Consider the following 26,408-nt stretch of genomic DNA (forward strand, 5'->3'; position numbering starts at 1 on the left):
TTCCGCTGACGGTTCCGATCTCCCGCATTCAGGTGGCATGCAAGAACGACCGGCCTTTGGCCCCGTGGGAAGGGCCCCGCTCCAGCAAGCAGGAAGAGAGTCGGGGGTCCAGTCCCTGCTCTCCAAGCAGGGGGAGGCCTGCGGACGAGAAGGCTCTGGGCGGAAGAACCGCCTACCACCGGGCTCGGCGACCATTTCGTGCAGAGGAGCCAAAACGGATGAACGCTTTGAGCGACTGGCACACGACATCCATGCAGTGGACGACCTCCCACGTGACCCACGATGTCATATGCGGTGCAATGTGAAGGCAGCATTGTACCACTGTGACTGTTTCATAACAGTGGCCGTTTCTAGCTGTTGCTGCCAGTGGGGATGGAAAAGAGGAGGGAGAAAGAAAAGGAGCGGGGAGCTCGGGAGAGGAAGGGAAGAGGAAGAAAAGGGTGGTGGGGGAGTTTTTGCCCCCCAGATTTCAGTGCTATGACTTTCGCTTCTCTTACATGTTCCCAAATGGCCCCATTCTGTCAGTCAATTGTATTTACTGAGCTCTTACCGTGTGCAGGGTGCTGGACTAAATGCTTGGGGGAGTACTCCCTGAGGGCCAAGAAAAGATTAGTGAGTTGGGGAAGAGCGATTCCAAGGCTGAGAAGGAGTGACGTCCTGCGACAAAACAGCCGGCGCCTGGCTGAACCCCACAGTAGCCTTCTCGAGGCTCCGGGTCCCTGCTCTCCAGGAGACCCAGCTGGCGGGGGAGACCCTGTGGAAAGCTGGCACCGGCACGAGGCTCAGAGGGTCCAGGTCTCGTCCTGAGGGCCATGTCTCCGCCGACCTTGGGACTCTCCGACCTTGGGCTGGTCATCAACACACACCGGAAGACTCCAATCTGCGCAGCGGTCATAGGAGGATCAATGGGTGGGACAGCACTTGGAGAGATAAAAATGTGACTGCAATTGCAATTTGCAAAACTATTTATTGAGTTCTCCTTAGAAATGGCTGAGTTGTTGTAGGGTTGGCCACTCTGGCAAGCTCTTGAGTTAAGGACCTCAAGGGGCAGGGGAGGGGAGGGGGCAGGGCATATGTCTTTTTATTGTTAGACTGTACTCTCCCAAGCGCTCGGTACAGTGCTCTGCACACAGTAAGCGCTCAATAAATATGACTGACTGGCTGATTCCCTAGGTAGGGGCAGGAGGGCCAGGGAGTTGGAACCCAGCACGTTTAGTGTTCAAACTCTGGAGAATCTGGCAGAATCTGGCTCCCTTCACAGCCACCCTGGGTCGGTCTCAAGGCCCATCCAGTCCAGGATCAGCTCTCCGACAGCGGCACCGGGAACGCGCATCCCACATTCAGCTATTCGACCTGCCGAAATGCTCTCTCTCCCTGACAGAATGCTACATTCCGAAAAAACCTGTCCGATGTGTTCAGAGTCCCTCAGTCTCGCCGACCTGAAAAAAGTAGGGGACTGTTCAGCGTACCTGAAGCCCGAAGCTGTGGAACAGTGATGTTTCCAGGTAGAGACTGTGGCAGGCCCACTCCGGCCTGGACACGTCACTTACAACCTGGGGAGAGACATCCCCCGAGTGTGGCCCTTGCTGGTTAGAGAGCTCCCTCCCCCCAGCACCCCAAAGACCTACGCGTGTCTTCTGAGGGGATTCGGGGAGAGGAGACAAGTCAGTCAGTCATGTCACTTAGCCAGATCATCCACTCTTCTCCCACTCCACCCCAGCTCGTTCTCTCTGTTCCTCGCAAACCAACGTAGTCACTCCGCGTCCTTCTGGTCTTCCGTTGCCCACCGCTTGCTCCTTCCCTCCTCAAGTCCGGCAGGTCTTAACTCTCCACATCTTCAAGGCCTTTCAAGGCCTTTCCTCCAGCCCATCTTCCCTGATGAATTTAGAATCTCCCCCGCTTCTGTGACTCCAACTACACTTCAGCATTTCTGCACCACCTAAACATTTAAGTAACTTTCAAGCTCGCCTAACACTTAGGCATAAATCCTTTTTTAGTTCAGCACTAGCTCATTGGCAAAGCCTAATTTTCCTTCCTCCTCTCATTAATTTATTTTGGTTACCGTCTCCCCTGTAAGACTGAAAGCTCCTCGAGGGCAGGAATCCTGTCTACTGATTCCATCAACTCTCCCAGGTGCTTAGTACAGTGCTCTGCACACGGGAGGTGCTCAGTAAAAAAACAATGATTGCTTCATCTTGCAGGGCAAACAATACATCCTGATGACCCCTTATCTGTATATTCTTAATGATATTTATTAAGCACTTCCTATGTGCAGAGCACTGTACTGTATCTTCCCCAGAGTGCTCAATAAATGATTGAATGAATACAAGCTAATCAGGTTGGACAAAGTCCTGTCCTACAAGGGGCTCACATTCTTAATTCCCATTTTACAGATGAGGTAACTGAGGCCTGGAGAAGCCAATAATGTTGGTATTTGTTAAGCGCTTACTATGTGCCGAGCACTGTTCTAAGCGCTGGGGTAGACACAGGGGAATCAGGTTGTCCCATGTGGGGCTCACAGTCTTAATCCCCATTTTACAGATGAGGGAACTGAGGCACCGAGAAGTTAAGTGACTTGCCCAAAGTCACACAGCTGGCAAGTGGCAGAGCCGGGGTTTGAACCCATGACCTCTGACTCCAAAGCCCGTGCTCTTTCCAGTGAGCCACGCTGACTTGCCCACAGTCACAGAGCAGACAAGTGGCAGAGCCACGATTAGAACATAGGTCCTTCTGATGCCCAGGACCATGCTCTATCCACTAGGCAACACTGAGTCTTAGTACGTTCAGATGTGCATAATGCTGACACCGGAAAACAAATTCCCGGTGCATCCTTGTCTTTTTCCCGCAGGAGAGTGATTGGAGCTGTTTGGCTGGGTCGGCTTCCCTCATCAGGGCTGATGATAGGGTGGGGAAGTTCTGAACCTGCAGCGTGTAGAGGGGTGGTAGCTGGTGTCTGCCCGGCATCCGCTTATCAGCACCCCTGGGGTGATGGTGTCACCCAGTTGCTGGCCAGGGGCTCGGGGTGGTGTGTGGTTCTGCACGGGGCTTTCCATAGAATTTCCTTGGTATTTCAGCCTAGTCCTTACCTGGTACAGAGCGAGGCCCTGGGTTCTAATCCCAGATCCGCCACTTGTCTGCTGTGTAACCCTGGGCAAGTCACTTTATGTCTCTAGGCTTCCCTTACCTCATCTGTAAAATGGAGATTAAGGAACATATTGACGGTGCCCCAGGGGCCCATGAGGTGAAGTTACCCTATTTATTTTGTTAATGAATTGTACATCGCCTTGATTCTATTTAGTTGCCATTGTTTTTACGAGATGTTCTTCCCCTTGACGCTGTTTAGTGCCATTATTCTTGTCTGTCCGTCTCCCCCGATTAGACTGTAAGCCCGTCAAACGGCAGGGACTGTCTCTATCTGTTGCCGACTTGTTCATCCCAAGCGCTTAGTACAGTGCTCTGCACATAGTAAGCGCTCAATAAATACTATTGAATGAATGAATGAATGAATGAATGAAGTGTTTTCAGAAACTGTTTCCAACTTCTCACTGGCCGGTTTGGCCAGGTCAGGCATAGGATCGCTGACATCCCATCCCGGTGAGCATGAGAGCAAACCAGCTCGTACCCTGTGGACCCACACTTCCAACGGGGGCTAGAGAGGCACACCCGCCTGGGCCCTTCCAGCCCCCACCCCACTGGGGCCGGGACTCGGCACTGGTCAAGCAGCCCGGCTGGGCTGCCGGGATGGGCGGGAGGAGAATCGGGCCTCAGTGCCCCGGTCCCCCGCCGCTTCCCACGGCTCCGGTTAGGCCGATCGGGGATCAGAAGAGGCCCCAGGCTTCACAGCCACGGCCCAAGGCCGGGAGGTAGGGGGCGTGGGGATGGAACTCTAGACTGGACTCTCCTTACAGGCGGGGAACACGTTTGCCAATTCTGTTGTATAGTACGCTCCTGGGCGCTTAGTACAGTGCTCCGCACACAGTAAGCACTCGATATATACCATTAATTGATGGACCTGGGGGGTAGGATTTGGCTGCAAGCCAATGGGGCTTTGACTCACACCAAGGAGAAGATGTTGTCCAGGGCTTCTCGTCTTCCCGGCCGGGCTCCTCATCCCCAGACTGCCACGGGACGTGCTGAGAGCCACACTAAAACAAAATTTCCTTTTCTTTACTTTCAGAACCCTCCGACCGAGGGATACCGAGGAACCTCAAGAATGGTGGCGGGAGACCTAGATGATTAGTGATCAGTTGCCTGATGTTTTATGAGCTCAGGATGAGTTACGGTTATAGTTTCATGAAGCATTCAGAGAAAAGGTATGAAGTGTTTGGGGAAAGATTTCAGTGCATCGTTCCCAACACCTGGTCCCCGGCAGGCTCGTACCCAGAGTACTCTAACCACCCGGGAGAGTCTTTTCCAGATTTCAAGGCGGTGACTCTCACTGAGGTGAAATAAAACTTTGTTCTGAGTGAGAGGTGTCCAAAATTTCTTCATTGAAAATTCGCTGAACACAGTGATCTCTGTCCACACTGAGCCAGGGTTTTCCCTGCAGGGATCGGTCGCGTTCTCTCGGGAAGGTGTGGAGTGGGCAGGCTGGGAATTTCAAGGCAAGAAACATAAAAAATCTCAAGATCTCGCAGCAGGCTTTCGTGACCTCTTTTAAAAATCCATTCTGTAAAGGGTAGAGATCTCATGTAAAACATTTCTTTACAGAAGAGGTCTCCGGGGTCCCGGCCGAGGGCCGTCCCCAGAGCCTGATGCCTCGCGGTGCCTCCTCGGTAGTTTCACAGCACGACTGCGGCCCGGCAGATGTCCCCACGGGGCTGGGGAAGGGGAGGTGGTGGTCTGTCCATCAGCCCCGGGAGCAGCCAGCTGGGCCCCTCTGCCCAGCGGCTTCTGGAGCAACAGGCCCCAAAGTGAGGGGTTGGCAAGTCTCCCGCCCACTACAAGATGGCTGGCTGGTGGTTTGGCTCACCCACCTGCTCCCTCCCTTTCCAGGAAGGTCCCGGGGAACGGATTTCTGCGCATTTCCACGTTAGGATTAGAGGGAGAGGCGGAGGAAGAAAGGAAGTCACCCAATTAAATCCTCACAGAGAAGTAGCTTAGCCTAGTGGATACGGCTCAGGCCTGGGAGTCACAAAGACCTGAGTTCTAAATCCGACTCCGCCACTTGCCTGCTCTGTGACCTTGGGCAAGGCAATTTACTTCTCTGGACCTCAGTTATTTCATCTGTCAGAGATTAAGACTGTGAGTCCCAAGTGGCACAGGGACTATGTCCAACCTGTTTGGCCTGTATCTACCCCAGCGCTCAAAAGACAAAGTAAGCGCTTAACAAATATTATTATTATTATTATTACATGGGAGCCCTTGGAACTTCTCCAGGACCGGGGGCCTCCCACCCCTCCTAAGCCGCACAAAGGCCACCCTGAACAGGCTGATGGAAACTGGTTTCTTTCTCACCCATTCTGCTCTTAGGTTGATTTGGGACTTTTCTTCTTCCTTTTCCATCTGTTTCTTCCCCACAGAGGCCATTTCTCAGTGCAACGCATGGTTCTGTCCCTCTTTTTCTAGGAAGCCAGAGGTCCGGCTTCATTTTCCAATAAAAAAGCAAGCGAAATGTAACAGAAGCACAGTCAAGCTCTGCAGGCAGTTACAAAAATGACACAAAAACCACCAACTTGGCTTGAAAAAAGTTGAGCTTTAGTCTGTTTTTAATAATGACCGCCGCTTTACATGAAGAGAAATCAGTGAATAAGATGTTACGGCATTTATCACAAAATGTTATATATAATAAATAAATTATCGAGAGCAGTAACACATTTGTATTTCGAGTTTACAAATGTACAAATACTTTGGGTATCAGAGCCCTTCACGACATCCCGGCGAGCCCCCTTCTCTTCGGAGTAATACTGCGAAGAAGCACAACGGTAAGATTGGGGGTGTGTGACCTGGCCCGCAAAGCCAAGCCAGAAAAGCCGAGGGGGAGATGATTGCTCTAACGATATGCAAAGGCAGTAGGAAACAGCCGCGAAGGTTACAGCGTGGAAGCCCGGTGAGCCCCAGCGCCCGTGCCACTCCGTGGCGTGCAGACAGCCACCTGTCTCTCTGCCTCCTTCCGGCACACGTACAGCCACCTCTCTCCTGCTCTGGCAGACGATCGGCTCGACCTTCTCTCCTGCTCCGGCGTTCAGATCAACCTTTTACCTCCTCTTCTGCTCCGGCACTGCCATACAGATCGACTTTCAACTCCTTCTCCTGCTCTGGCATTCAGATCGACCTTGCATCTCCTCTCCCGCTCCTGCACTGGCGTTCAGATGGACCTCTGGCCTCCTCTCCTGTTCCAGAATTGGCGTTCTGATCGACCTCTGGCTTCCTCTCTTGTTCTGGCGTAGGCTTTCAGATGGCCCTCTGACCTCTCCTGCTCCAGCATCAGCAATCTGATCGCCCTCTGACCATCTCTCTCCTGCGCCGACATCAGCGTCCAGATTGCCCTCTGACCTCCACTCTTCTGCATCGGCATCTTTACCGACCACCTTCTCTTCTGCTCCAGCATCGGCATTCGGGTCGACCTGTGACCTACCCAGATTCTTTATCTTCAACCTTTTTCATGTTGGGTTTCCCTGGTTCTTTTATCCCTTGAACCACAGGGCTTCTTGCTTTAGGGTCCACACCTTCTGAGGGTTTTCCTTCCTCATCACTTCCACAAACCCTTAAAAGGGAGACGTTTAACGATTTGAAGCCCCCCGCTTCTCCACTAACTGATCCCACCAGTGGTCTGGGAGCTGGGCAAGAAGCAGTGGGGGACATGGCAGAGGCTTGTTCTCTCCAGCTTGATCTTCTCCCGGATTTTTTTTTTATGACGGTAGAGATGTGAAGTTTGCAGCTGTGTTGCCGCCTGGTGAGCCAGCACATGACGACCCATGAGAGAGGCGGGCTGGTCGTCGGACGAGGTGGCTCCGATCGGGCGGGGCGGCTCCCACTCCGGGCCATAACGCGCACCATAAGCTAGGTTACGCCAGTAATTGTCCCCCACAGAGGAGTGCAAAGCTGGGTGTCCGATCCGCTGAGGAAAATCGTGCCCCGAGAGCGGACGTATTCTTGATAGGAACGCATCGTCCACCGGGGACCACCCGAGGGGCCGGCGGGAGCTCCACTGGGCTACGGGCCTCTGACCGACACTTCCCGTTTCCTCCCGGAAACCGACTTTTAGGATAAAATTCTCAAAGAAATGACTATTAACTAAGAGATAGGAATATGGGAGAGACATTTATATTGTCCTGGATGGTGCCAACCATCCATAAAAACCAGAGCAAATATCCTTCAGCTCTTTCAGAAACCATCAGAAGGCGTAAGAAAAGACAATATTTAACGTAAGGCTTTGGTTAAATAAAAAGGCTACTAAACCTCAATTTTAGTGGAAAAAGTGCAATATAAGTCACTGAGTGTGTGTATACCCGAATATGTACACAGAAGGCTAGAGCCATTTAGAGCTACTTACATCAAGTGCATTGTACAGAAACTCCTGAATAAGTACATAAAATGCATCTGACTGTGAGATTTCCTTGTGGAAATTTCGTTCCTGGAGATTCGGTTTGCTCAAAATCAAATGTTATGTATCGGGAGAGCCTCAGTTGGGAAACAGCCTGCTGAAACCTCAGTCCACCAAAAACGTTTTTGAAAAAGGTGCTTGATCTTGGTCCAAGCCTGTGCCATTCCTCCCCCCTCCCAGGTTTCCCTCCCGCCTCATTCTATCCCTTTCCTCGGAAGGTCAGGCCGCTCCTCAGACCGGGGGACAGTGGCTTCCCTGTCCTTAGCCTCCCGGTCCTTTCGGGAGCATCATCTCTGAGTGGATAAAGTCCGGGGTCAATCACAGTTTTACCGTTACCACACAGGCCCCTGCCCTGCCTAGGCACAGTGGCGCCACCTGAAACGAGAAGAAAGGAAGTGGCTGATGGACAGACGGGTGGACGGACGGCCCTCGGCTGGGGAAAATGAGCCACGCCAAGTGCAGTGAACATGCAGTTTGGGGGGGAACCAAATGATGATTACATTGGTGTTCTTCGTTACATGCTTACTATGTGCCAAGCAGTGGACTGAGCAGTGGGGATGCTTGATACTCCAGTGCTTAATGAATACCAAAAATATAATAATAATAATAATCCCAGTTAGCGCTCTTAACCAGTGTAGCTAGTGGACAGAATCTGGGCCTGGAGTCAGAAGGACCCGGGTTCTGATCTCGGCCCTGCCACTTGTCTGCAAGTCACTTAACTTCTTTAGGCCTCAGTTACCTCATCTGTAAAATGGGGATTAAGACTGTGAGCCCCATGTGGGGCAGGGACTGTGTTCAACCCAAATTGCTTGTAGCCACCCCAACGCTTGATTGCGGTTCCTGGCACATAGTAAATGCTCAACAAATACTATTACTATTATTATTAACACTCCAAATCCTGTGGATGGTCTTGGACAGTGGAAGGTTTTTTACATTTGCTCGAGATGTTTCAACGCAAGAGTCCAAAACCTCCACATTCGGCCTTCTGTTCTTCCTCCCAGAGAAGCTGGGGGCTTGAACGATATCCAGCCACCTGTCGCCCCACCCCGCGCCGCCCCAAACCAGAACCAACATCTCCCCATTTCTGCGTGAGCTAATGAATGAACCTGCTTTGGCGCTGCAGATGGAATCGAAACAGATGGGATCTTTTGCCTGGTGAACCGTGGTTTAAAAGGACGGTCTCCAGCCCCGTCAGTTCCCGCAGGCCGGGGAGAATTGGCGCTCTCCCCACCGGGCCCGAGGCCCATCTACCTTGAGATAGGCGACGGGCTTCCGGGAGGTGATCTGCGTCCATACCTGTGTCCACTCGTTTGTCTGCGGGTCGTAGGCTTCCACCGTATTGAGGTACGTTTGGCCGTCGTAGCCGCCGACGGCGTACAGCCTGTCCCCGAGAAGGCACACCCCGACGGCGTCCCTGCTGATGCTCATGGAGGCCACCGAAGTCCAAACGTCGGTCTTCGGATCATACCTGAAAGACAGGAGGGATCGGTCTCGCCCGGATGGGTTCCGCACTGCCCAACCGCGACCTAGGTCTCCCAGAGTCTGCGGGGACCCCTTGGAACAAGATCCTTTCCAGGTGCCGGCAGTTGGCCCGGGTTCCCCCATCTCCACGTCTATGGTGCCGTGTGTGTGTGTGTTTGTTCCCGTCCCCATCCTAACTGCTCTGTGCCTTGGTTTCCTCATTTGTAAAAAAGGGGATTTTAAATACCTGTGCTCTTTTCTCCTTAGACTGTGAGCTCTCCAGATGGGCCAAGGCTGTATCCTATCTGCATTTCTTATCCCAACCCCAGTGTTCAGAACAGTGTTTGCCACTTAGGAAGCGCTGGGGCAGATAATAACAACAGTGGTATTTGTTATCTGCTTACTATGTGTCAAGCACTGTTCTAAACACTGGGGTAGGTACAAGCTAATCAGGTTGGACCCAGTCCCTGGCCTACATGGGGCTCACAGTCTTAATCTCCATTTTACAAATGAAGGGACTAAGGCACAGAGAAATTAAGTGGCTTGACCAAGTTTATACAGCAGACAAGTAATGAAGCCGGGATTAGAACCTAGGTCCTTCAGACTCCCAGGTCGTGCTCTATCCACTAGGCCATGCTGCTTAATGTGGACGGACTGGACACAGTCCCTGCCCCAAGTGGGGCTCACAGTTTAATCCTCATTTTGCAGATGAGGTAACTGAGGCCCAGAGAGGCTGACTTGCCCAAGGTCACGGAGCACAGAAGTGGCAGAGCTGGAATTAGAACCCAAGACTATGAAGTTCAGACCCAGGCTTTATCCACTAGCCCACGCTGCTTTTCACAGCATTCCGACTAAAGTCTCGGAACCATTCCGTCCAGGGATGCTCCGGAGGGTCGATCGGGCCCGTGAACAGATCCCGCTCGGCCCGTGAGTCCCTCTGGGCCTACCGGTGCCTCGCTAGAGCTTCCGGTTCTGGTTCCCGAGTACCGCCTTTCAGGGGGCGGCGTACCTCTCCACACAGTCTGACAGGCGGGACGCCAAGTTGGAGGCGGGTGCGTCGTGTCCGCCGATGGCGTAGAGCAGTCCGCTCCACGTGGTCACTCCAACTCCCCCTCTCCGTTTGGACATCTGGGCACAGGGAGTCCACTTATTGGTGTGGGGGTCAAAGCACTCCACAGACTTGAGACAAGAGCTCCCATCCCGGCCCCCGACAGCGTACAGCCTGGAAGGACACCGAAAAACAAGAGTTCGCCTCAAAACAGAAGAGATCGACCACCCCCACACACCCTCCTCCTTCTCCCCCATTCTTACTGGGTCCCGAGACATCACATCCCGCCCCCAGGGTGAGTAAAACCCTCCCACCACTGTTGGAAACAGGCTTCAGGCTCAGGAAGCTGGTGAAATGGAGGGGTGGTGGCTAACTGGCATTTCCGGGGAGCTGAGAGGAGTCATCCACTTTTCCAAAATGGTCTGGTGAGTGAGGGCAGTGCAGGGCGCGTGGGCAGCCGTGCCAGTTCCCTCTGGCCCTCAGCAGCGCCGACCGCTCTCTTCCAGGCTGCGCGCTGAATCTCACAGACTGAGCCAGAACATCGGGCTCTTCTCTCCCGGAGGGGTTCCGGGAGCTCGAGCCTGTCCCTCGGCTCGTCGGCCACACCGGAAACGGGACTTGGGGGGAGTCCCGCCCCTGGTGGGGTCCCCGGGCCCCGACCGTCGGGCCCCATCTCCGGCTGAACCCGCAGAGCTTTCTGGGGACCGGGGAGCTCGGTGGGCGGGGGGGAACAGCAGGAAGGGAAGGAGCTTCAAGAGTGCCAGGGTCTGCCGTATATACTGGGATCGGCTTGCAGCAGTGAAAGAGACCTTTCACAAACAAGCACCACTGGTTCTTCCAATCCCGGCAGCACTAAACTAGGATTTCTCTCCGCGGCGGTAAAGGTCTCGTCAGCTCAGCAAGCGGCTAATCCTTCCAGACACGCTCAGGTTTGGAAATGAGGCATGCGATAAAAACCCGAGCGCTGGGAGGGTTTCACCCCTTCGTCCTCTTAAGCGACTGTCGTTCGTCTCTTCCCTGGGAGGTCGCAGCCTGGGGCTGGTCTGACTCTCAGGCTTCCAGTGGGTGAGCTCCCTGAGAGGTGGGGTGTGGGGAGGAAGGGGCGCGCTTACTTTCCACTGAGGACAGCCACGCCCACCGTGCTCCTGGGCGTGGACATGCTGGCCACGAAGTTCCACTGGCGGGCTTGGGGGTCCCACCGCTCCACCGTGTTCAGGTAGCTCCAGCCATCGTGTCCCCCGACGGCGTACATGGGGCCTTCCAGCACGGCCACCCCTACAGAGAAGCAAGAAGCACGGCCTCAGACCCGCCAACGGCTCACGCCGGGCCCCACCCCGGAGGCTGGGGGGGGGGGGGGGAGAGCGTTACGGCTCTGCCTCTCCGGGGTCCCCGAGGCCCGGGACGGTTTTCAAGGTGGCCCGGACCTCGGGACTGGCGCTACTAGGGCTTTTGACCTTCCGATGGCGGAGTAGGGCAGGAGATGTCTGGGTAGGGAGGCAGGTCCTCCTTTGGAAGGGAGCGAGGTCTCAACGGGGAGAGGGAAGGATCTGGCGCCGTGACCCGCGATGCAGTCCTCCAGTCGCTGCCCTCACTCCAAGCCAGGGAACTGGGCCACGGGAGAAAAGAAACCCGCCCACTCTCAAGGGACTGTGCCAGGGGGCAGGATGCCCAGTACACAAAATTAGCCCACCGGCACTGGTTTTCAAAGCTGCTATCATCGAGTCCGGTATGGTTAGTTCTCCCAGAGCGCGGAGTTCTCTCCTTGATGGTTAAGACGAGCACCCTGGGAGGAGCAGGAATGCATCTCACATGGCCGGGGGAGAGGGGGTTTAGCACACCCCAGCCTGGGTGAGCGCCCCAGGGAGGCATCCATGCTTACCAACTTATCCACCCAGCAATTTCAGCACTTACCTATAAAACAATTTCCCCTCTTTTCATTTTAATGGAATCTGGGGTCTTTATATGACATGTTCAGTGCTTATTACGAGTCGAGCACTATCCTAAGCATTGGGGTAGATATAAGTTTATCAGGTTGGACACGGCCCCCTATCCCACCTGGGGCTCGCAGTCTAAATTGGAGGGTGGAGGATTTATTCCCCATTTTACAGGTGGGGTAACTGAGACCCAGAGAAATCAAGTGATTTGCCTGAAGTCATATAGCAAGCAATTGGTGGAGCCAGGATTAAAGCCAAGACCCTCTGACTCCCAGGCCCGTGCTCGTTCCACTAAGCCACACTGCTTCTCCAGTAAGTTATTCTCTCTAAGTTATTCGGGGACTTACTCCCTCACTAGATTGTGAGGTCCAATCAGGTCTTCTAACTCTATCGTACTCTCCCAAGTGCTTAGTACAGTGCTCTGCACACCGTGGACACTCACTAAATACCAATGATAGATTAATGGAGGCCCTGAATGGACCATGGCAGACTGAGAGATAGTAACCTTAAGCTTGTGGAGAACCAGCCCAGTGGACCTAAATTACGGCGGCTAAGTCAGGAAACAAGCACGTCCTAGCATCAGGCCAACTTTCAGTTGCTTTCTGCTAGGCTATTTTAATTATATTTCACATTCTTAAAATTAACATGTCTCACTGCAGCAATTCTCTGTAAAGAAGTTCAAATGTAATGGAAAGCAGTGTGGTCTAGTGGAAAGAGCATGGTCCCGGGGGTCAGAGAACCTGGGTGCTGCTCCTGATTCCGGCCCTACGCTTCTTAGCTGTGTGACTGTGGGCAAGTCACTTAACTTCTCTGTGCCTCAGTTACCTCATCTGTAAAATGGGGATTAAGACTGTGAGACTGTAAGACGTGTGGGGACAACCTGATTGCCCTGTATCTACCCCAGCGCTTAGAACAGTGCTCTGCACATAGTAAGCACTTAACAAATACCAACATTATTATTATTCTGCTACTTGCCTGCTGTGTGGCTCTGGGAAAGTTGCTTATCTTCTCTGTGCCCCAGGTTCTTCATCTAAAAATGGGGATTCGATACCTGCTCTCCCTCCCCCTTAAACTGTGAGCCCCATGTGGGGCAGGGATGGTGTGTGACCTAATTTTCTTGTCCTACCACAGCGCTTAGTACAGGGTTTGGCACATCGTAAGCACCTAACACATATAACAACAACAACAATATCAATAATAGTGATAATAATAAAAACAGGGCAAGTCAGGCTTACTTGGTCGTCACCCTGCTTCTGTGATTGGGTGGCATGTTGGCCCATCGGAAACAGTGTGTCTCGAGGGGAGCTTGGAGGTTGGGCCGCCTGGCAGAAGGGGGCCTGCTCGGCTTTGGAGTCGTCAGAGGGCAGCCCTTCCCTATTTTCTTCTTCCAGATGCCTCACGCCATGCCTGTGGTTGGTCTGGGGCTGGCCTGGGAGCCAGTTGCCCCACTCAGGACCTCAATAGGATCTCCCCCAACAGGGGGTGGGATGCGATCCCTCCTGAACCCCACTAACCCACGATCGGGGGGGTTCTTTCCAGGGCCGCGCCTGCAGGAGCCGCTCGTCTCTGAGGTCACCAGAGTGACCGAGATCAGGGGTTGAGTGCGAGCACGTCCACGCAGGGAGGGCTGGAGTTGTGATTTCTACGACTCCCGTGGACTCCGCGTAGCGGTCCGCACGCAGTCGGCACTCTTTAAATATTACCGGTCACCGGAGGGGCAGGGTCTACCCCGACGGTTCTGTCGGAAGCCTGGAGCTTCCTCTAGGCTGTTCACTATGGGTGGGAAACGTGTCCGCTAATCCTTCTGTGTGCGGTACGGTGCTCCGGCACACAGTAAGCACTCCAAAAATACCAATGACTGATTGATTGGTTGACTGATTGAGCTCTGAGACTACAGGGTGCCCGGCCCGGAGCCGCAGTTTCGGTTGAGCTGATGGCATCCGACTCCGCTCTGGCGATGCCCGCTCCCAACGTGGCTGCCGGTTGGGTCTACCGAGACGCGCTCGTCGGGGGCACGGATACTCACCCAGACCGTGCCTGTGCGTGGACATAGGTGGCATGACACTCCAGGTTTTGGTTTTGGGGTTGTAGCACTCGACGGTATTCAGAGTCTTCAGGCCGTCTCGACCGCCCACAACGTACAGCTTGTCTTCCAGCACCGACACTCCGAACTGCAACCTCCGTCCATTCATATTGGCTACCGGGGTCCACATGTTTGTACGGAGATCGTATTTTTCGATGCTAGTAGCTCCTTATTAATAATAATAATAATAATAATAATGGTGGTATCTGTTAAGCGCTTACTATGTGCAAAGCACTGTTCTAAGTGCTGGGGGGATACAAGGTGATCAGGTTGTCCCACGTGGGGCTCACAGTTTTAATCCCCATTTTACAGATGAAGTAACTGAGGCACAGAGAAGTTAAGGGACATGCCCAAAGTCACACAGCTGGCAAGCAGTGGAGCCGGGATTAGAACCCATGACCTCTGACTCCCAAGCCCTGGCTCTTTCCACTGAGCCACGCTCCTTCTCTAATAGTAACAAACATCGCATGAGTGTCGAATGTTATAGTCCCTCTGGTCTGTGAGCTCTCTGTGAGAGGGGCAGACGTCTACCGACTCTGTTGTCCCGTCTTCTCCCAAGCGCTTAGTGCAGCGCTCTGCAAGCAGTAAGCGCTCGATAAACACCATGGATCGACTGACTGATGGAAAGGAATATTCACTCAATTTATGATCATTTAAGGGGCCGTTCTGTTCATTAGGATTGGCTTCCCAAGAATTCTCAGGCACCATATATCATTGTAAACTCCTCCTCTATACTGTACGCTCCTTGTGGGCGGGGAACATGTTTACCGACTTAATTGCACAGTACTCTCCCAAGCGCTTAATCCAGTGCTCTGCACACAGTAAGCCCTCAAGAAATACCACTGACTGATCAGTCGCTGCTTCTGCTTTGCTGTCGATTCGTGAAAACAGCGCTTCTCTGGCGTCAGAAGCCGTGGAGCTGGTTAATACGGAGAGGACCACACATGCGCTAAGCAGTGTGGCCTAGTGGAAAGAGAGTGGGTCTCATAGGAGAATCTACTAAGAGCTCATGTCATCAGCCTCTCACTTGTGACAACCACAACGATTTCTTTTGCACTTGGATCTTGCTATTCAACCCACTCTCAGCTCCACAGCACTTACGCCAATAGAGGTGACTTATTTTAACGTCATTCAATTCACTCAACCATGTTTACTGAGCGTCTACTGTGTGCGGAGCACAGTATTAAAAACTTGGGTGAGTACGACATAACAATAAACAGACATGTCTTGCCTACAGTGAGCTTACAGTCTAGAGGGGCAGACAGACATTAATATAAATTATATTACAGATATGTCCATGACACCTGTCTTCCCTTCTGGACTCTCAGCTCTTTGTGGGCAGGTAAGGTGTCCAACAACTCTTGCTGTACTGTACTCGCCCAAGCACTAAGTACAGTGCTCTGCACACAGTAAGCACTCAATAAATACCACTAACTGGTCGACTGATTGGAGGGACTGCTATCTATTAGGCACTTTGAGATGCTTCCTCATTTTCTCAGGTTCCTTTACTTTCCACACAGGTCCTTGGTGACTGCGACATCCATGAAGAGGTTTCTCGGTCTCTCAAATGCCTCTTCTTTTGGGCTCGGCAACCTCTGTGGCTAACAGGGACCTGGGCTTTCTGGGGTTCTGGCCTCCTCAAGAGCCCGCTAGGGCAGTCCAGGACAAGCTGACCCAAACCATCCCCAGCGGATGCCCACTGGGTTAGGTCTCATGGAAGCCAGATTGTACGCTCCTAGAGGGCAGGGCATCACGCCATCGATTGTACTCTCCCAAACGCTTAGTATAGAATGCTGCAGCACATGGTAAGCGCTCCGTAAGTACCACGGACTGATGGAGGATGCTCCCCCTCTAGACTGTGACCTCGATATGGGCTGGGAACGTGTCTGCTAATTCTGTTATTTTGTACTCTCCCAAGCACTTAGGACAGTGCTCTGCACATTGTAAGCGCTCAATAAATACCACTGATTGACCGACTGATGCCCAGGAGAACGAGGATGACGACGACAATTTTGGGAGTGAGTCTGCACTGACGTTCCAAGGGTCAAGGAAAGATTTATTTCTCATTCTTTGGCCCCCAAACACAATACCTTTCGTGGCGTCCATCCCTCCAACTGCAAACAAGGTCCCGACCGTTGACTTCCTGGGCTTAGTGCGAGGACTTTGTAACATGGGTCTTCTTTCGGGAAGCAAATGGTACTTCATTGCTTCCATGATGAGTTTCTGACATTCGATGTCATCCCGGAACAGCGTGTTGTTTTCCATGTCTGCCAGGAACTATGGAAAAAATATGGCGTACGCTCAATTGCTAAGCAAATCACAACATGGTTGAAAGGATGACACGGTGCAATTTGCAGATAAAAACAATCGTCTGGCACATATGACACTCTTGGGTGCCAAAGCGTCAGTCTAGTAAAAGGAGAGGGATTCGACTGTACGGAACAGGGGTACCTCACTTCCAGACCACCACAATTTATAAAATGGGGACAAAAGCCATACTCTAACTGCTGACATAGTCCTGCCTGATGTTATGTCCGATCGTTGCTGGAAAAATCAATTCCTCTTCTGCCCCTCCTCCACGTGGGCCCTTCTAGTTCTGTTCCTGTAGACTGTCAAATTCCTTGTGGGCAGGGAACGTGCCTACCAATCTGTTATATTGTACTCTCCCAAATGCTTAGTTCAGTGCTGGGCACACAATTAAGTGCTCAATAAATACCACTGTTTGTGCTGTCCTGTTTTGAGTAGTTTTCCTTCCACTAAGGACTCCTGACTCAGCTTCCTCCTCTTGGGTTCAAGTGGTCCCCTTCAGCCGGCGGGATGAAGAAGGACGCCTTCATTCCGGCAGTCACCCCATGACCTCCTCACCCCACACGACCAGTCTGGGGCCTGGAACTGGTTCCACGCCCGGTGGCTTTTTTTTTGTATAAACTTCAAGCAGTGGTACTTAGGGAACGCTGACTATGCATAGAGCACTGTAGTAAGACCAAGGGAGACTACAATATTGTAGATTTGGTAGACACGATTCCTGCTCTCAAGAAGTTTACAATTTAGCGAGGAGCTTCAAGTCCAGTGGACAACCTTGTCACAACGGGGTCGCCTCATCCCTCCTTGCTGCACAGATCCCGGCCAAGGGGCTGGGATGGGACCAGGGCATGACCAAGGCAAGATCGGGGAGGAGGCCCGGGGCAGTGCACACCGTAAGACTTTGAGAGACACGGTCTGAAAATGCCAAGTGTGTGTCACTTGTTTAACCCCCAAAAGCCATCAGGGTCCGCCAGTTCTGCCTATGTGCCCAGCACGCAGTGGTGAGAGGGGCAGGGGGAAGGGGAAGGAGAAGGGAGAAGAGAGAAGAAGGGGAGGAGGAAGGGAGGAAGGAGGGATGGGGTGCAGGGGACGCATGGAGGGGGGAGCTCTAGGACACTCCCCTCACCTAGATCTGACGCCTACCCCAAGGTCAGAAGCATGACTCACATCTTTCTTGCTTCCCTGAAACCCCCGAGAGAAGAGAGACAGTCAAAGTGGGAGGAAGAGGAGGAAGACAAGAACCAGCCAAGGGGAAGACAGGGGTTAGGAGATGCAGAGAAGGTGGGGGAGAGAGAGACGGGGGAAGGAGGGAGAAGGCGAGAGATGAGAAGAACAGAAGTGAAAAGGTCAGGGAGAAACAGAGTAGGGAGCTGGTGAAATTAGGTAAGGAGAAAGGGAGAGGGAGGAATAAAAGAGAACGGAAAGTCCAAGAAGGAACATAAGGGGAAGAAACGTTAAAATCCTGTATGCCGGTTATTTACATATTTGGGAAATGGCAGAGCCTAGTGGAAAGAACAAAAGACTGGGAGTCAGGAGATGTGGGTTCTAATCCTAGCTCTGCCTATGGCCTGCTGGGTGACCTTTGCTGCTTCAGTTTCCTCATCTGTAAAATGGCAATTCAATACCTGTTCTCCCTCCTGCTCAGACTGTGAGCCCCACGTGTGACGACTGTGCCCGATCGGATTATTTTATTTGCCCCACTGCTTGGCACATAGTAGGTGAGAAGCAATGTGGACTGAGAAGCAGAGTGACCTGCTGGAAAAAGCACAGGCCTGGGAGTCAGAAGGACCTGGGTTCTAATCTCCTGGCTCTGCCACTTGTCTGCCATGTGATCTAGGGCAGGTCACCGGACTTCTGTGTGCATCAGTTACCTCATCTACAAAAGGGGGAATAAATCCTAGTCCCCCCTATTTAGACTGAGTGCCTCATGTTGGACAGGGACTGTGTCCAACCTGCTTAACTTGTGATTCCCCCAGTGCTCAGACATGAGACTCCCAGTCCAAGTAGGAGGGAGAACAGGCCCTGAATCCCCATTTTACAGATAAGGGACAGGGGACTGAAGTGACTTGCCCAAGTCACATGGCAGACAAGTGGCAGAGCCGGGAGATTAGAAGCCAGGTCCTGGTTCCCAGGCCCGTGCTCTATCCATAGGCCATGCAGCTCTTTCTTCTTCAGCTTTTTCCTTAAATCACTCAGTGAATAGATGGTTTCTGTTGAGCGTTTACTGTGTGCAGAGCACTGTTCTAAGCACTTGGGAAAGGCCTAGAAAACAGAATTAGCAGCCACATTCAGATTCCCTAGTCCGGGGCGGGGGCCCCAGTGGCAGGGCTGCCTGGAGAGAGCTTACCATCCCGTCAGCTGCTGCACAGTCAACAGTCAGCAGATGCAAATCATGATGCTATTACCACAGAGGAATGAAAATGAACTCAAAAAATCTGCCTTTCCAAATCGTTAACGTAACGAGGAAGGGAAAAACCTTATTTTCTGACCTCATCAGCAAAAAGAAAAGCTTATCTTTTCATTTTTGTTTTCTTCTGTTTTTTTTCTTCCATGATCCCAGAATCCCACACCTTGGCAACATCCTTGACTCCTTCCTATTTATCAGCACGCCCACCCCATCAGGGCCAACTCCTATCAATCATCCCCCTGTACCATTTTCAGGGTCTGTCACTTCGACTTCACTCAAACACCTACCACTCTGGTCCAAACTGCGTCAGACTCCTCAATGAGCTCCCTGCCTCCAGGCTCTCCTCCCTTTAGCCTACAATCCACGCTGATGCATGGATCATCTCCTTGCAGCTTCTCGTGGCCGGCACTATGATCTAGTGGAAAGGGTGTGGGCCTGGGAGTCATAGGACCTGGGTTCTAATCCTGACTCCACCACTTGTGACCTGGGGCAAGTCACCTAACTTTTCTGGGTGTGTTTCCTCATCTGCAAAATGGGGGACTACATCCCTGTTTTTGCTACTGCTGGTTTTTTGGGGTTTTTTTTTAGTGGCGTTTGTTAAGCACTTTCTATGTGCCAGGCACTATACTAAGCACTGGGGTAAATAAAAGATATCACGTTGGACATAGTCCATGTTCCATATGGATCTTCCAGTCTTAATCCCCATTGGACAGATGAAGTTACTGAGGCACAGAATTCTCCCTCCCCCTTAGACTCCGAGTCCCATACGGGTCAGGGATGGTGTTTAACTTGATTCTCTTGCATTCATTCAACGTATCTATTGAGTGCTTACTATGTGCACCATACTAGGCGCTTGGAATGTATAATTCGGCAACAGATAGAGACAATCCCTGCCCAACGACGGGCTCACGGTCTAATCCGGAGCATAGTGTAGTGCTCCGCACACAGTCAACCCCCAATAAATACATCTGATTGACTGATATAGCAGAATATAAATTCTTACCTGAGGGGCCAGGAGAGGCAGCCTAATGTAAGCCAATAGTTTACTGAGATCTTTCGGCCTCTGTTCCAAATCATGACGGACCCAAGTCAGGAGTGCATTAAGTATTGTCTCTTCGTTGGGGATGTTCATATCATCACTTGCCAAAAGCTTTGAAATTTCACTGGCCGGTAATAATACAAATTCCTGGTTCCTTATTACTTCCATGAAATGCTCCTGAAAAAGAGATGCACAAAAATACTACTACTATTACTAATAATAATATTAGTGGTATTTGTTAAGAACTTACTATGTGCAAGCTCTGTACTAAGCACTGGGATAGTTACAAGATAAGCAGATTAAGACAGAGTCCCTGTCCCACACGGGGCTCACGGTCTAAATAGGAGTGAGAACAGGTATTGAATCCCCATGTGACAGATGAGGAACCTGAGGTACACAGAAGTTAAATGACTTGCCCAAAATCAGCCAGCAGGTAAGCAGCCCTCCTGGGAATAGAACCCAGGTCCTCTGACTCCTCAGCCAATGCGTGCTCTTTCCACTGATCCACTACTTCTAACAAACCATGTGGACTTTGATTGACACACACTAAGTGCTAAACACCACAATTATCACTGAGGTCTCTTCTGTTTTTACCAGGGAAAAAGCAAAAGGAAAACAGTAGATTATTTTTTAAATTTTTTGCTTAATTTAAAAATTATGATTACATATATGACATTTTTAAGGCCTTGTTCCGGGTCCCTTTGTCAACTAATCTCAGATGAGATTCAATACTACTATTATTTTCATATATTTTTACAAGTATTTCCTTAGTACTTTGTTTTTCTGTCATTTTCAGTGGTGGGCCTTTCTGTCTGGGAAAAGAGCCATAAAATAAAGGACATTAGAGAGTTACACAGAAATTTCTTAATCTTTACCCTCTTAGCCAGTCATTGTCAGCAAGCCCAAAACTCCTCCTAAAACCCTAACAACATCTATCTCGTTCATACAGCTCTCTAGCACCAACCAGTTCAGATCATCTTCACTCTCACAACCCTCACACAATGGGATTTGGCAGAGTCCTGAGTTCTAATCCCAGCCCTGCCACTTTTCTCTTTTTTTTAAATGGCATTAGTTAAGGGGTTACTGTGTGCCAGGCACTGTTCTAAATGTAGGGCAGATACAAGCTAATCAAACCACTTGCCTGCTATGTGACCTTGAGCAAGTCACTTCAGCACTCTATGTTGCAGTTTTCCCATCTGTAGAATTGGGGATAAAATATCTGTTCTCTCTACCTTTTTGACTGTGAGCCCCAAGTGGTTCACAGACTTTGTCTGATCTGCTTATATTGCATTTACCCCAGCGCTAACTACAGTGATTGGTGCTTAAGAAATACCCTAGTTATTTGTAGAAATAGTACTATTTATTAAAGTACAATAAACATTTTTCACAACAGGTTTGGAGCCCAATCTCTGTGCTGCAGGGCTCCTTCCTGTCCTTGGTTTTGGGAATTCCTAGCACTCAGGGCAGAGACCCCAAATGGTACCCAATCTATCTCACTACGTTGGCTGGGTGAGGAAGATCAACACCAGGAGGCCTAGGCATTTGCCTCTGTGTGAGTTGAAGGTGCGGAACCTCAAGAAAAATCCCTCAACGGGAAGGCTGAAGCATCGGCCCTTGGCCAAATCAGGCCAAAGGATACTGGGAAAACCCGGCTGGCTCTGTAGTCAACCCAGCTGCTCTCCCTTACCCAATCCCCCCACCCTGCTTATTTCTTTTTGACTGCTGCACAGACTGTCTCCCTAAGTCCATTCTTTTCACACTCTGTGGAACTTTCTCAAGAATCATGGGGCCAGTGACCAAGTATCAGGGTGATCCTTGGTCTTGCTCTCTATTTCTAGAAAAAAAAACGTACCAGTTATATTCGGCAATAATCAGGTCATATTTCGGGTGAGGGATGGGTCAATGAAATTCGGGCTAACCTTAGTTAGGGGGCAACCATTACCAGTCTTGGAAACATGTGGGACTGAAATACCAGGAAGCCGCCTAGAAAAAAGCACTGGCTTTCCTAAGTTGTTTCTTCTTTCTATTCAACCCTTCTTAGCCCTCCTTCTTAAACCCACCTTCTCCAGGAGTCTCTCCCTAACTAATAATCTTTGCCCCCAGATCCTATCCTCTGCTAACACTTAAAGCACTCATAGTCACCATAAACTCTTCCGAACATATAAATTTACATAACCTACTATTTAAGACCTTATTTATTCACTTCACTTCTCTGTTTTTCTATCTCTTTTACAAGCAGTTGCATCTCTCTTTTTCCTTCAAACTGCAAATATTTTTCAGTTTGCCTTCCCTAAGAGATTGCACATTCCTTGAGGGTAAGGATTGTGTCATTTATCTCTCTGTGCCCTGTCCATAGTCAGTGTGCGATAAATACTACTGATTGATCCGGGTTCCTTGGTGAAAAAGGCAATCTGTTTTAATAGTGTCCTTGCATCTGTTAGTTTGGAGAGAGAATTCCTTCTGCTGCTTTCTTTTGGAACAGCTCACTTTTCTTCATATCCTCTTCCAATTCCCTTCCACCATTTCAACCAATGGAACTCCCATTAACACAATATCTAAACAGGCTTTCCTGTTTAAGAGTGCATCCGGGATTAAGAAATATCACTGGCATAGTGGAATTAAGCTTCACGTCATCTGTTACCCAACTACCCAAATTAACACATATTGATCCAAAGTACTTCAGAGGGTTGAGTCTGACATTCCTTTCAGAAGAAGTACTGGTAATAATAATAATATTAACGGAAGGTGCTTACTATGTGCCAAGCACTGCACATCCGCCCCCGCCCCCTCAACACACGCTCATACACGCACTTAAAGGTTTAGGAAGTTACAGCAGTGAGCTGAATATGAAATGTTTGATTTCAACACTCGGGGATAAATCGACAAGAGGCTCTCTTGACATGTCAGTTGGTTCGGCGCCAGGATGTGAAAGCAGAAGTCGGAACATTTGGGATATTATGCTTCCAGAGGAAACACTGAACCACAGCTCTACTCAAGTCTAAAGGCGCCAACTTTTTGTTCTGAGGCTAGAGGTGAATTTCAGGGTAGAGCACCGGGGAGGTGGGCAGACAGCATTGAGGAGGTAGGACATTAGGTGTGGAGTTCTGAGGGGATGAAGGGGGGGAAGGGAGGAAGAGAGGGGGAAGAAGAGACGAGGGAGAGAGAAAAAGGGAGAGGAAAATAGAAAAGGGAGGGCTAGAGGGCAAGGGGAGGAAAAGGAAAGAAAAGGAACTAATAGGTGCGTCTCTGCCTAATAATAATTATAATAGTAGTGATATTTGTTAAGGGCTTGCTATGTGCCAAGCGTTGTGCTAAGTCCTGGGGTGAAGATAAGATAATCGGGTCAGACACAGTCGTCGTTCCACATGGGGCTGACAGTCTACATAGGAGGGAGAACTGGTATCTAATCCCTGTTTTACAGATCAGGAGACTGAGGCCTTAAAGCTGGAAAGTGGTGAAGCAGGGATTAGCACCCAGGTCCTTCTGACACCCAGGGCTGTGCTCTTTCCACCAAGTCACACTCCTCTTCCTCCACTGCTGCGTTTGGGTCTTTGCCAGGTGCCGGGACTGGATGTAGGTGATTCGGAGGATTTGCCTATATTCTGTGTGCCCACCTGAAGGTGGTTAGGGGGTCCGACCATGGCCGAAGTGTCTAATGGGCCTTGCCGGGGGCAGGAACAATTTCTGCACAGAACCACTGGTTCCTCAACGCCCTTGGATGAGGGCAAGCCAGGCAGATTATCCCTGACAGGATCAGGTCTAGAGGAAGCCACCCGTGCCTGGCCGTGGTAAGAAGACTGAGAAGCAGTGTGGCCTAATGGATAGGCACGGGCCTGGGAGTCAGAAGATCAGGGCTCTAATCCCAGCTCTGCCACTTGTCTGCTGGGTGACCCTGGGAAAGTCACTTCTCTGTGCCTCAGTTCCCTCATCTGGAAAATAAGGATTACGACTGTGAGCTCCATGTGGGACATGGACTGTGTCCAACCTGATCAGCTCGTATCTACCCCAGTGCTTTCTACAATGCCTGGCACATAATAAGCACTTAACAGATACCATAAACAAATGTAAAAGGCTACTAGTGCAGCTGTACTACCTGAGGTCATTCGATGATAGGGTCTTGGGAAGAAAATTTTTTTACAGGTGAAATGCTGACAGCGAAGTGTAACTCAGTAAATGAAAGCAATTCCAGGGCAAGTCAAAATATATCCAGCCTCCAGGATAAGTTGAAAATTGTTAAACAGAACTGATTAAAATGGAGTTGTTTTTAAAACGGAAAATAAAACCATCTACATGATTATACGATTATCGGCTCTTCGAAACAGACTGGAGCCGAAAATGTGGTAAAATGAGAGAGGTAAAACCATTTCAATGAAAACGTTAATATTTAATGTCACGACTGAAACAGCATGACAAACCTTATGTGAAAAATAAGAGATCACAGACAAATGCAACCAATGTAACAGAAACCAGGAATATTTGTAGCTCATATATTATGCATGGAATAAACCACTGAGTTTACAGGTATCTACCTCATCTCCACTTAATCTCCATGTCTGGGTTTTCATTCTGCTTTAAAAGCTAAGTGGCAAGCATGATACACAGCCTGTGCTGGTGTTAAAGATGTTTCCTTTTAAATAGCTTTTAAACAAATGAAACTACTGGGGAATTTATTTTAATTGAATATTTAATTGAGCTATCTATTACTATGCAGTTCCCATAGCAACGTTTCAAACCAAAGGATATGGCTCCGAATTACTCGTTAGCACTAAAATTCAATTTCATGTCTCTGTTGGAACTGGAAAACATCAAAAAAGCAGCTTTGGGAAAAATCCATCTTCCACAACTAATTAGGTATGAAAATAGCTTTTTAAAATCTGACTAATTTAAATAGCATTCATGTACAAGTGTTAAAAGCAGTAACTGTCTCTCTAAAGTAAACAATGATAATGGATCAAAGGTACACACAGCTATTTTACCAAGGCCAGAGGTTCTTTCCAAGGGAAACGGGCAGAAGTAAAACTCACTGTATCCACATTTCCAAGGTTAAAAGGAGGAAAATGGGGAAGGGAAAATATCCTGAGGAACTGAATTTCGGAACAGATCAATCAGTAATATTTATTGAGCACCTAATGGGCACAGAGCACTGTACTAAGCACTTGGCAGGTCGAGAAAATTAGTAGACTTGATCCCTCTGAACTGCAGCCTACAGGAAGGAGCATAACACTGGGAGTCACTGGCCTACTGCGTGACCTTGGGTAAGTCACTTAACTTCTCTGGGCCTTCGTCACCTCATCTATAAAATGGGGATACAATAGATTGAGTACCCCATGTGGGCCAGGGACTATGTTTGATCTCATAATCTTGAATCTACCTGAGTACTTAGCATATAGTAAGCACTTGACAAATGCCCTAATAATAATTACTATAAGATCAAGGGAAAGAAAATGTTGAGAGGCAGCACTAACTAATGGATAGAGCACGGGCTTGAGAGTCAGAAAGATCTGGGTTCTAATCCCAACTCTGCCACTTGCCTGCAGTGTGACCTGGGGCAAGGTACCTCACTTCTCTGTGCCTCGGTTACCTCATCTGCACATTGGGGATTGAGATTGTGAGCCCCCTGTGGGATGGGGACTGAGTCCAACCCAATTTGCTTGTATCCACCCCAGCGCTTAGTACAGTGCCTGGCACATAGTGAGTGCTGAACAAACACCCCAGTTATTACTATAAGTTAGTGTTTCAGTAACAGGCTACGTAAAGCTCTGTGGAAATGAGCTGCGGGAGGCCTCAGCACTCTGGTCATGTTGACGTTGACCTTGAGTCTGGGGCGACTGTTAAAACGCTGAACCGGCCCCTGTTTTCTTTTCCATCATTAGACTGGGAGCTCCCTGACAGCACAGACCAGTCCTGTGGCTACTGAGACCGTTTCCCAGTGGCGCTCCCCATCCTGCCGCCGCCCCCTCTCTCCCCGATGAGTGAAGAGCCTCTGCCCACTGGGGCGGAACAGGCATGCTGGTCCCTGGGGCTGCAGATGCCGCCTGACGCAAAGTCCATCGCCGCGTTCCCCCTCCCCGGCTCTGGCCACAGGGCCACGGACATGGGGCTGGTCCTTCCTCAGCTGCGGCTTGCAGGGGAGGCCCGGCTCCTGGGGCGATGAGGGGCCTCCCAGTTGAAAGACGCGGGCTCCCTAACAGAGGGCACTGACCTGCTCAACCCGGCTCACAGAAACATGTCCCCTCATGGTCAGTGCGTAAATGGCCGAAAGGTCATTTGTCCAAGACGAGAGAAAGCATGCATTTTTCTGGGGCCATTCCTAGTTACCTGCCTTTGAGATTGAAAAGGGGACGTACCATGGTGTAATTATGAGCCACTTTGTGTAAATCTGTACAACCTTGTGCATCAGCGAAAGAACGGATTCCCAGGCAATTGGATGGGTGAAGCTGTTTCATTAAGAACTTGCAGCATGCTTCCACAACCTGAGATAGCTGGAGAAGGCAAGCGGTGGATAACAGGCACTCGATATTGTCTTCTTTTAACTCAAGGCGACCTGAAATGTAAAACAAAAAAACAACAAAAAAAAACCCTTTTA

At 50.4% G+C, this 26,408-nt stretch overlaps 2 protein-coding genes across 8 annotated transcripts in view; one reads left to right on the forward strand and one right to left on the reverse strand.

Moving 5' to 3' along the window:
- LOC100082134 (WD repeat-containing protein 19-like) overlaps nucleotides 1–4,469 on the forward strand; it is a 63,482-nt gene extending 59,013 nt beyond the window's left edge. For 2 of the 4 annotated variants that reach the window (XR_486629.3, XM_007671906.3), the window contains 2 exons: nucleotides 1,382–1,505; nucleotides 4,178–4,469. Coding sequence is in view for 3 of the 4 variants with exons in the window: in XM_007671906.3 (XP_007670096.2) it covers nucleotides 1,382–1,496 (115 nt within the window). In the remaining variant the exon portion in view is untranslated. Of the gene's footprint in view, nucleotides 1–32; nucleotides 1,041–1,381; nucleotides 1,506–4,177 lie in introns of those variants that run through there. The other 2 variants (XM_029046799.2, XM_029046801.2) reach the window with 2 other exon arrangements.
- Nucleotides 4,470–5,675: 1,206 nt separating this feature from the next.
- Nucleotides 5,676–26,408, reverse strand: part of KLHL5 (kelch like family member 5) — a 51,478-nt gene continuing 30,745 nt past the window's right edge. For all 4 annotated transcript variants that reach the window (XM_007671911.3, XM_007671909.3, XM_007671912.3 and 1 more), the window contains 8 exons: nucleotides 26,170–26,366; nucleotides 19,787–19,999; nucleotides 16,163–16,349; nucleotides 14,016–14,240; nucleotides 11,168–11,330; nucleotides 10,017–10,229; nucleotides 8,843–9,014; nucleotides 5,676–7,921 (listed from right to left, as the gene is read on the reverse strand). In XM_007671911.3, the coding sequence (XP_007670101.1) occupies nucleotides 7,865–7,921; nucleotides 8,843–9,014; nucleotides 10,017–10,229; nucleotides 11,168–11,330; nucleotides 14,016–14,240; nucleotides 16,163–16,349; nucleotides 19,787–19,999; nucleotides 26,170–26,366 (1,427 nt within the window). In that variant the 3' untranslated portion in view covers nucleotides 5,676–7,864. The remainder of the gene's footprint in view (nucleotides 7,922–8,842; nucleotides 9,015–10,016; nucleotides 10,230–11,167; nucleotides 11,331–14,015; nucleotides 14,241–16,162; nucleotides 16,350–19,786; nucleotides 20,000–26,169; nucleotides 26,367–26,408) is intronic.

This window comes from Ornithorhynchus anatinus, chromosome 18 (assembly GCF_004115215.2).
Source record: "Ornithorhynchus anatinus isolate Pmale09 chromosome 18, mOrnAna1.pri.v4, whole genome shotgun sequence".
In the NCBI taxonomy this organism is placed as follows: Eukaryota; Metazoa; Chordata; class Mammalia; order Monotremata; family Ornithorhynchidae; genus Ornithorhynchus; species Ornithorhynchus anatinus.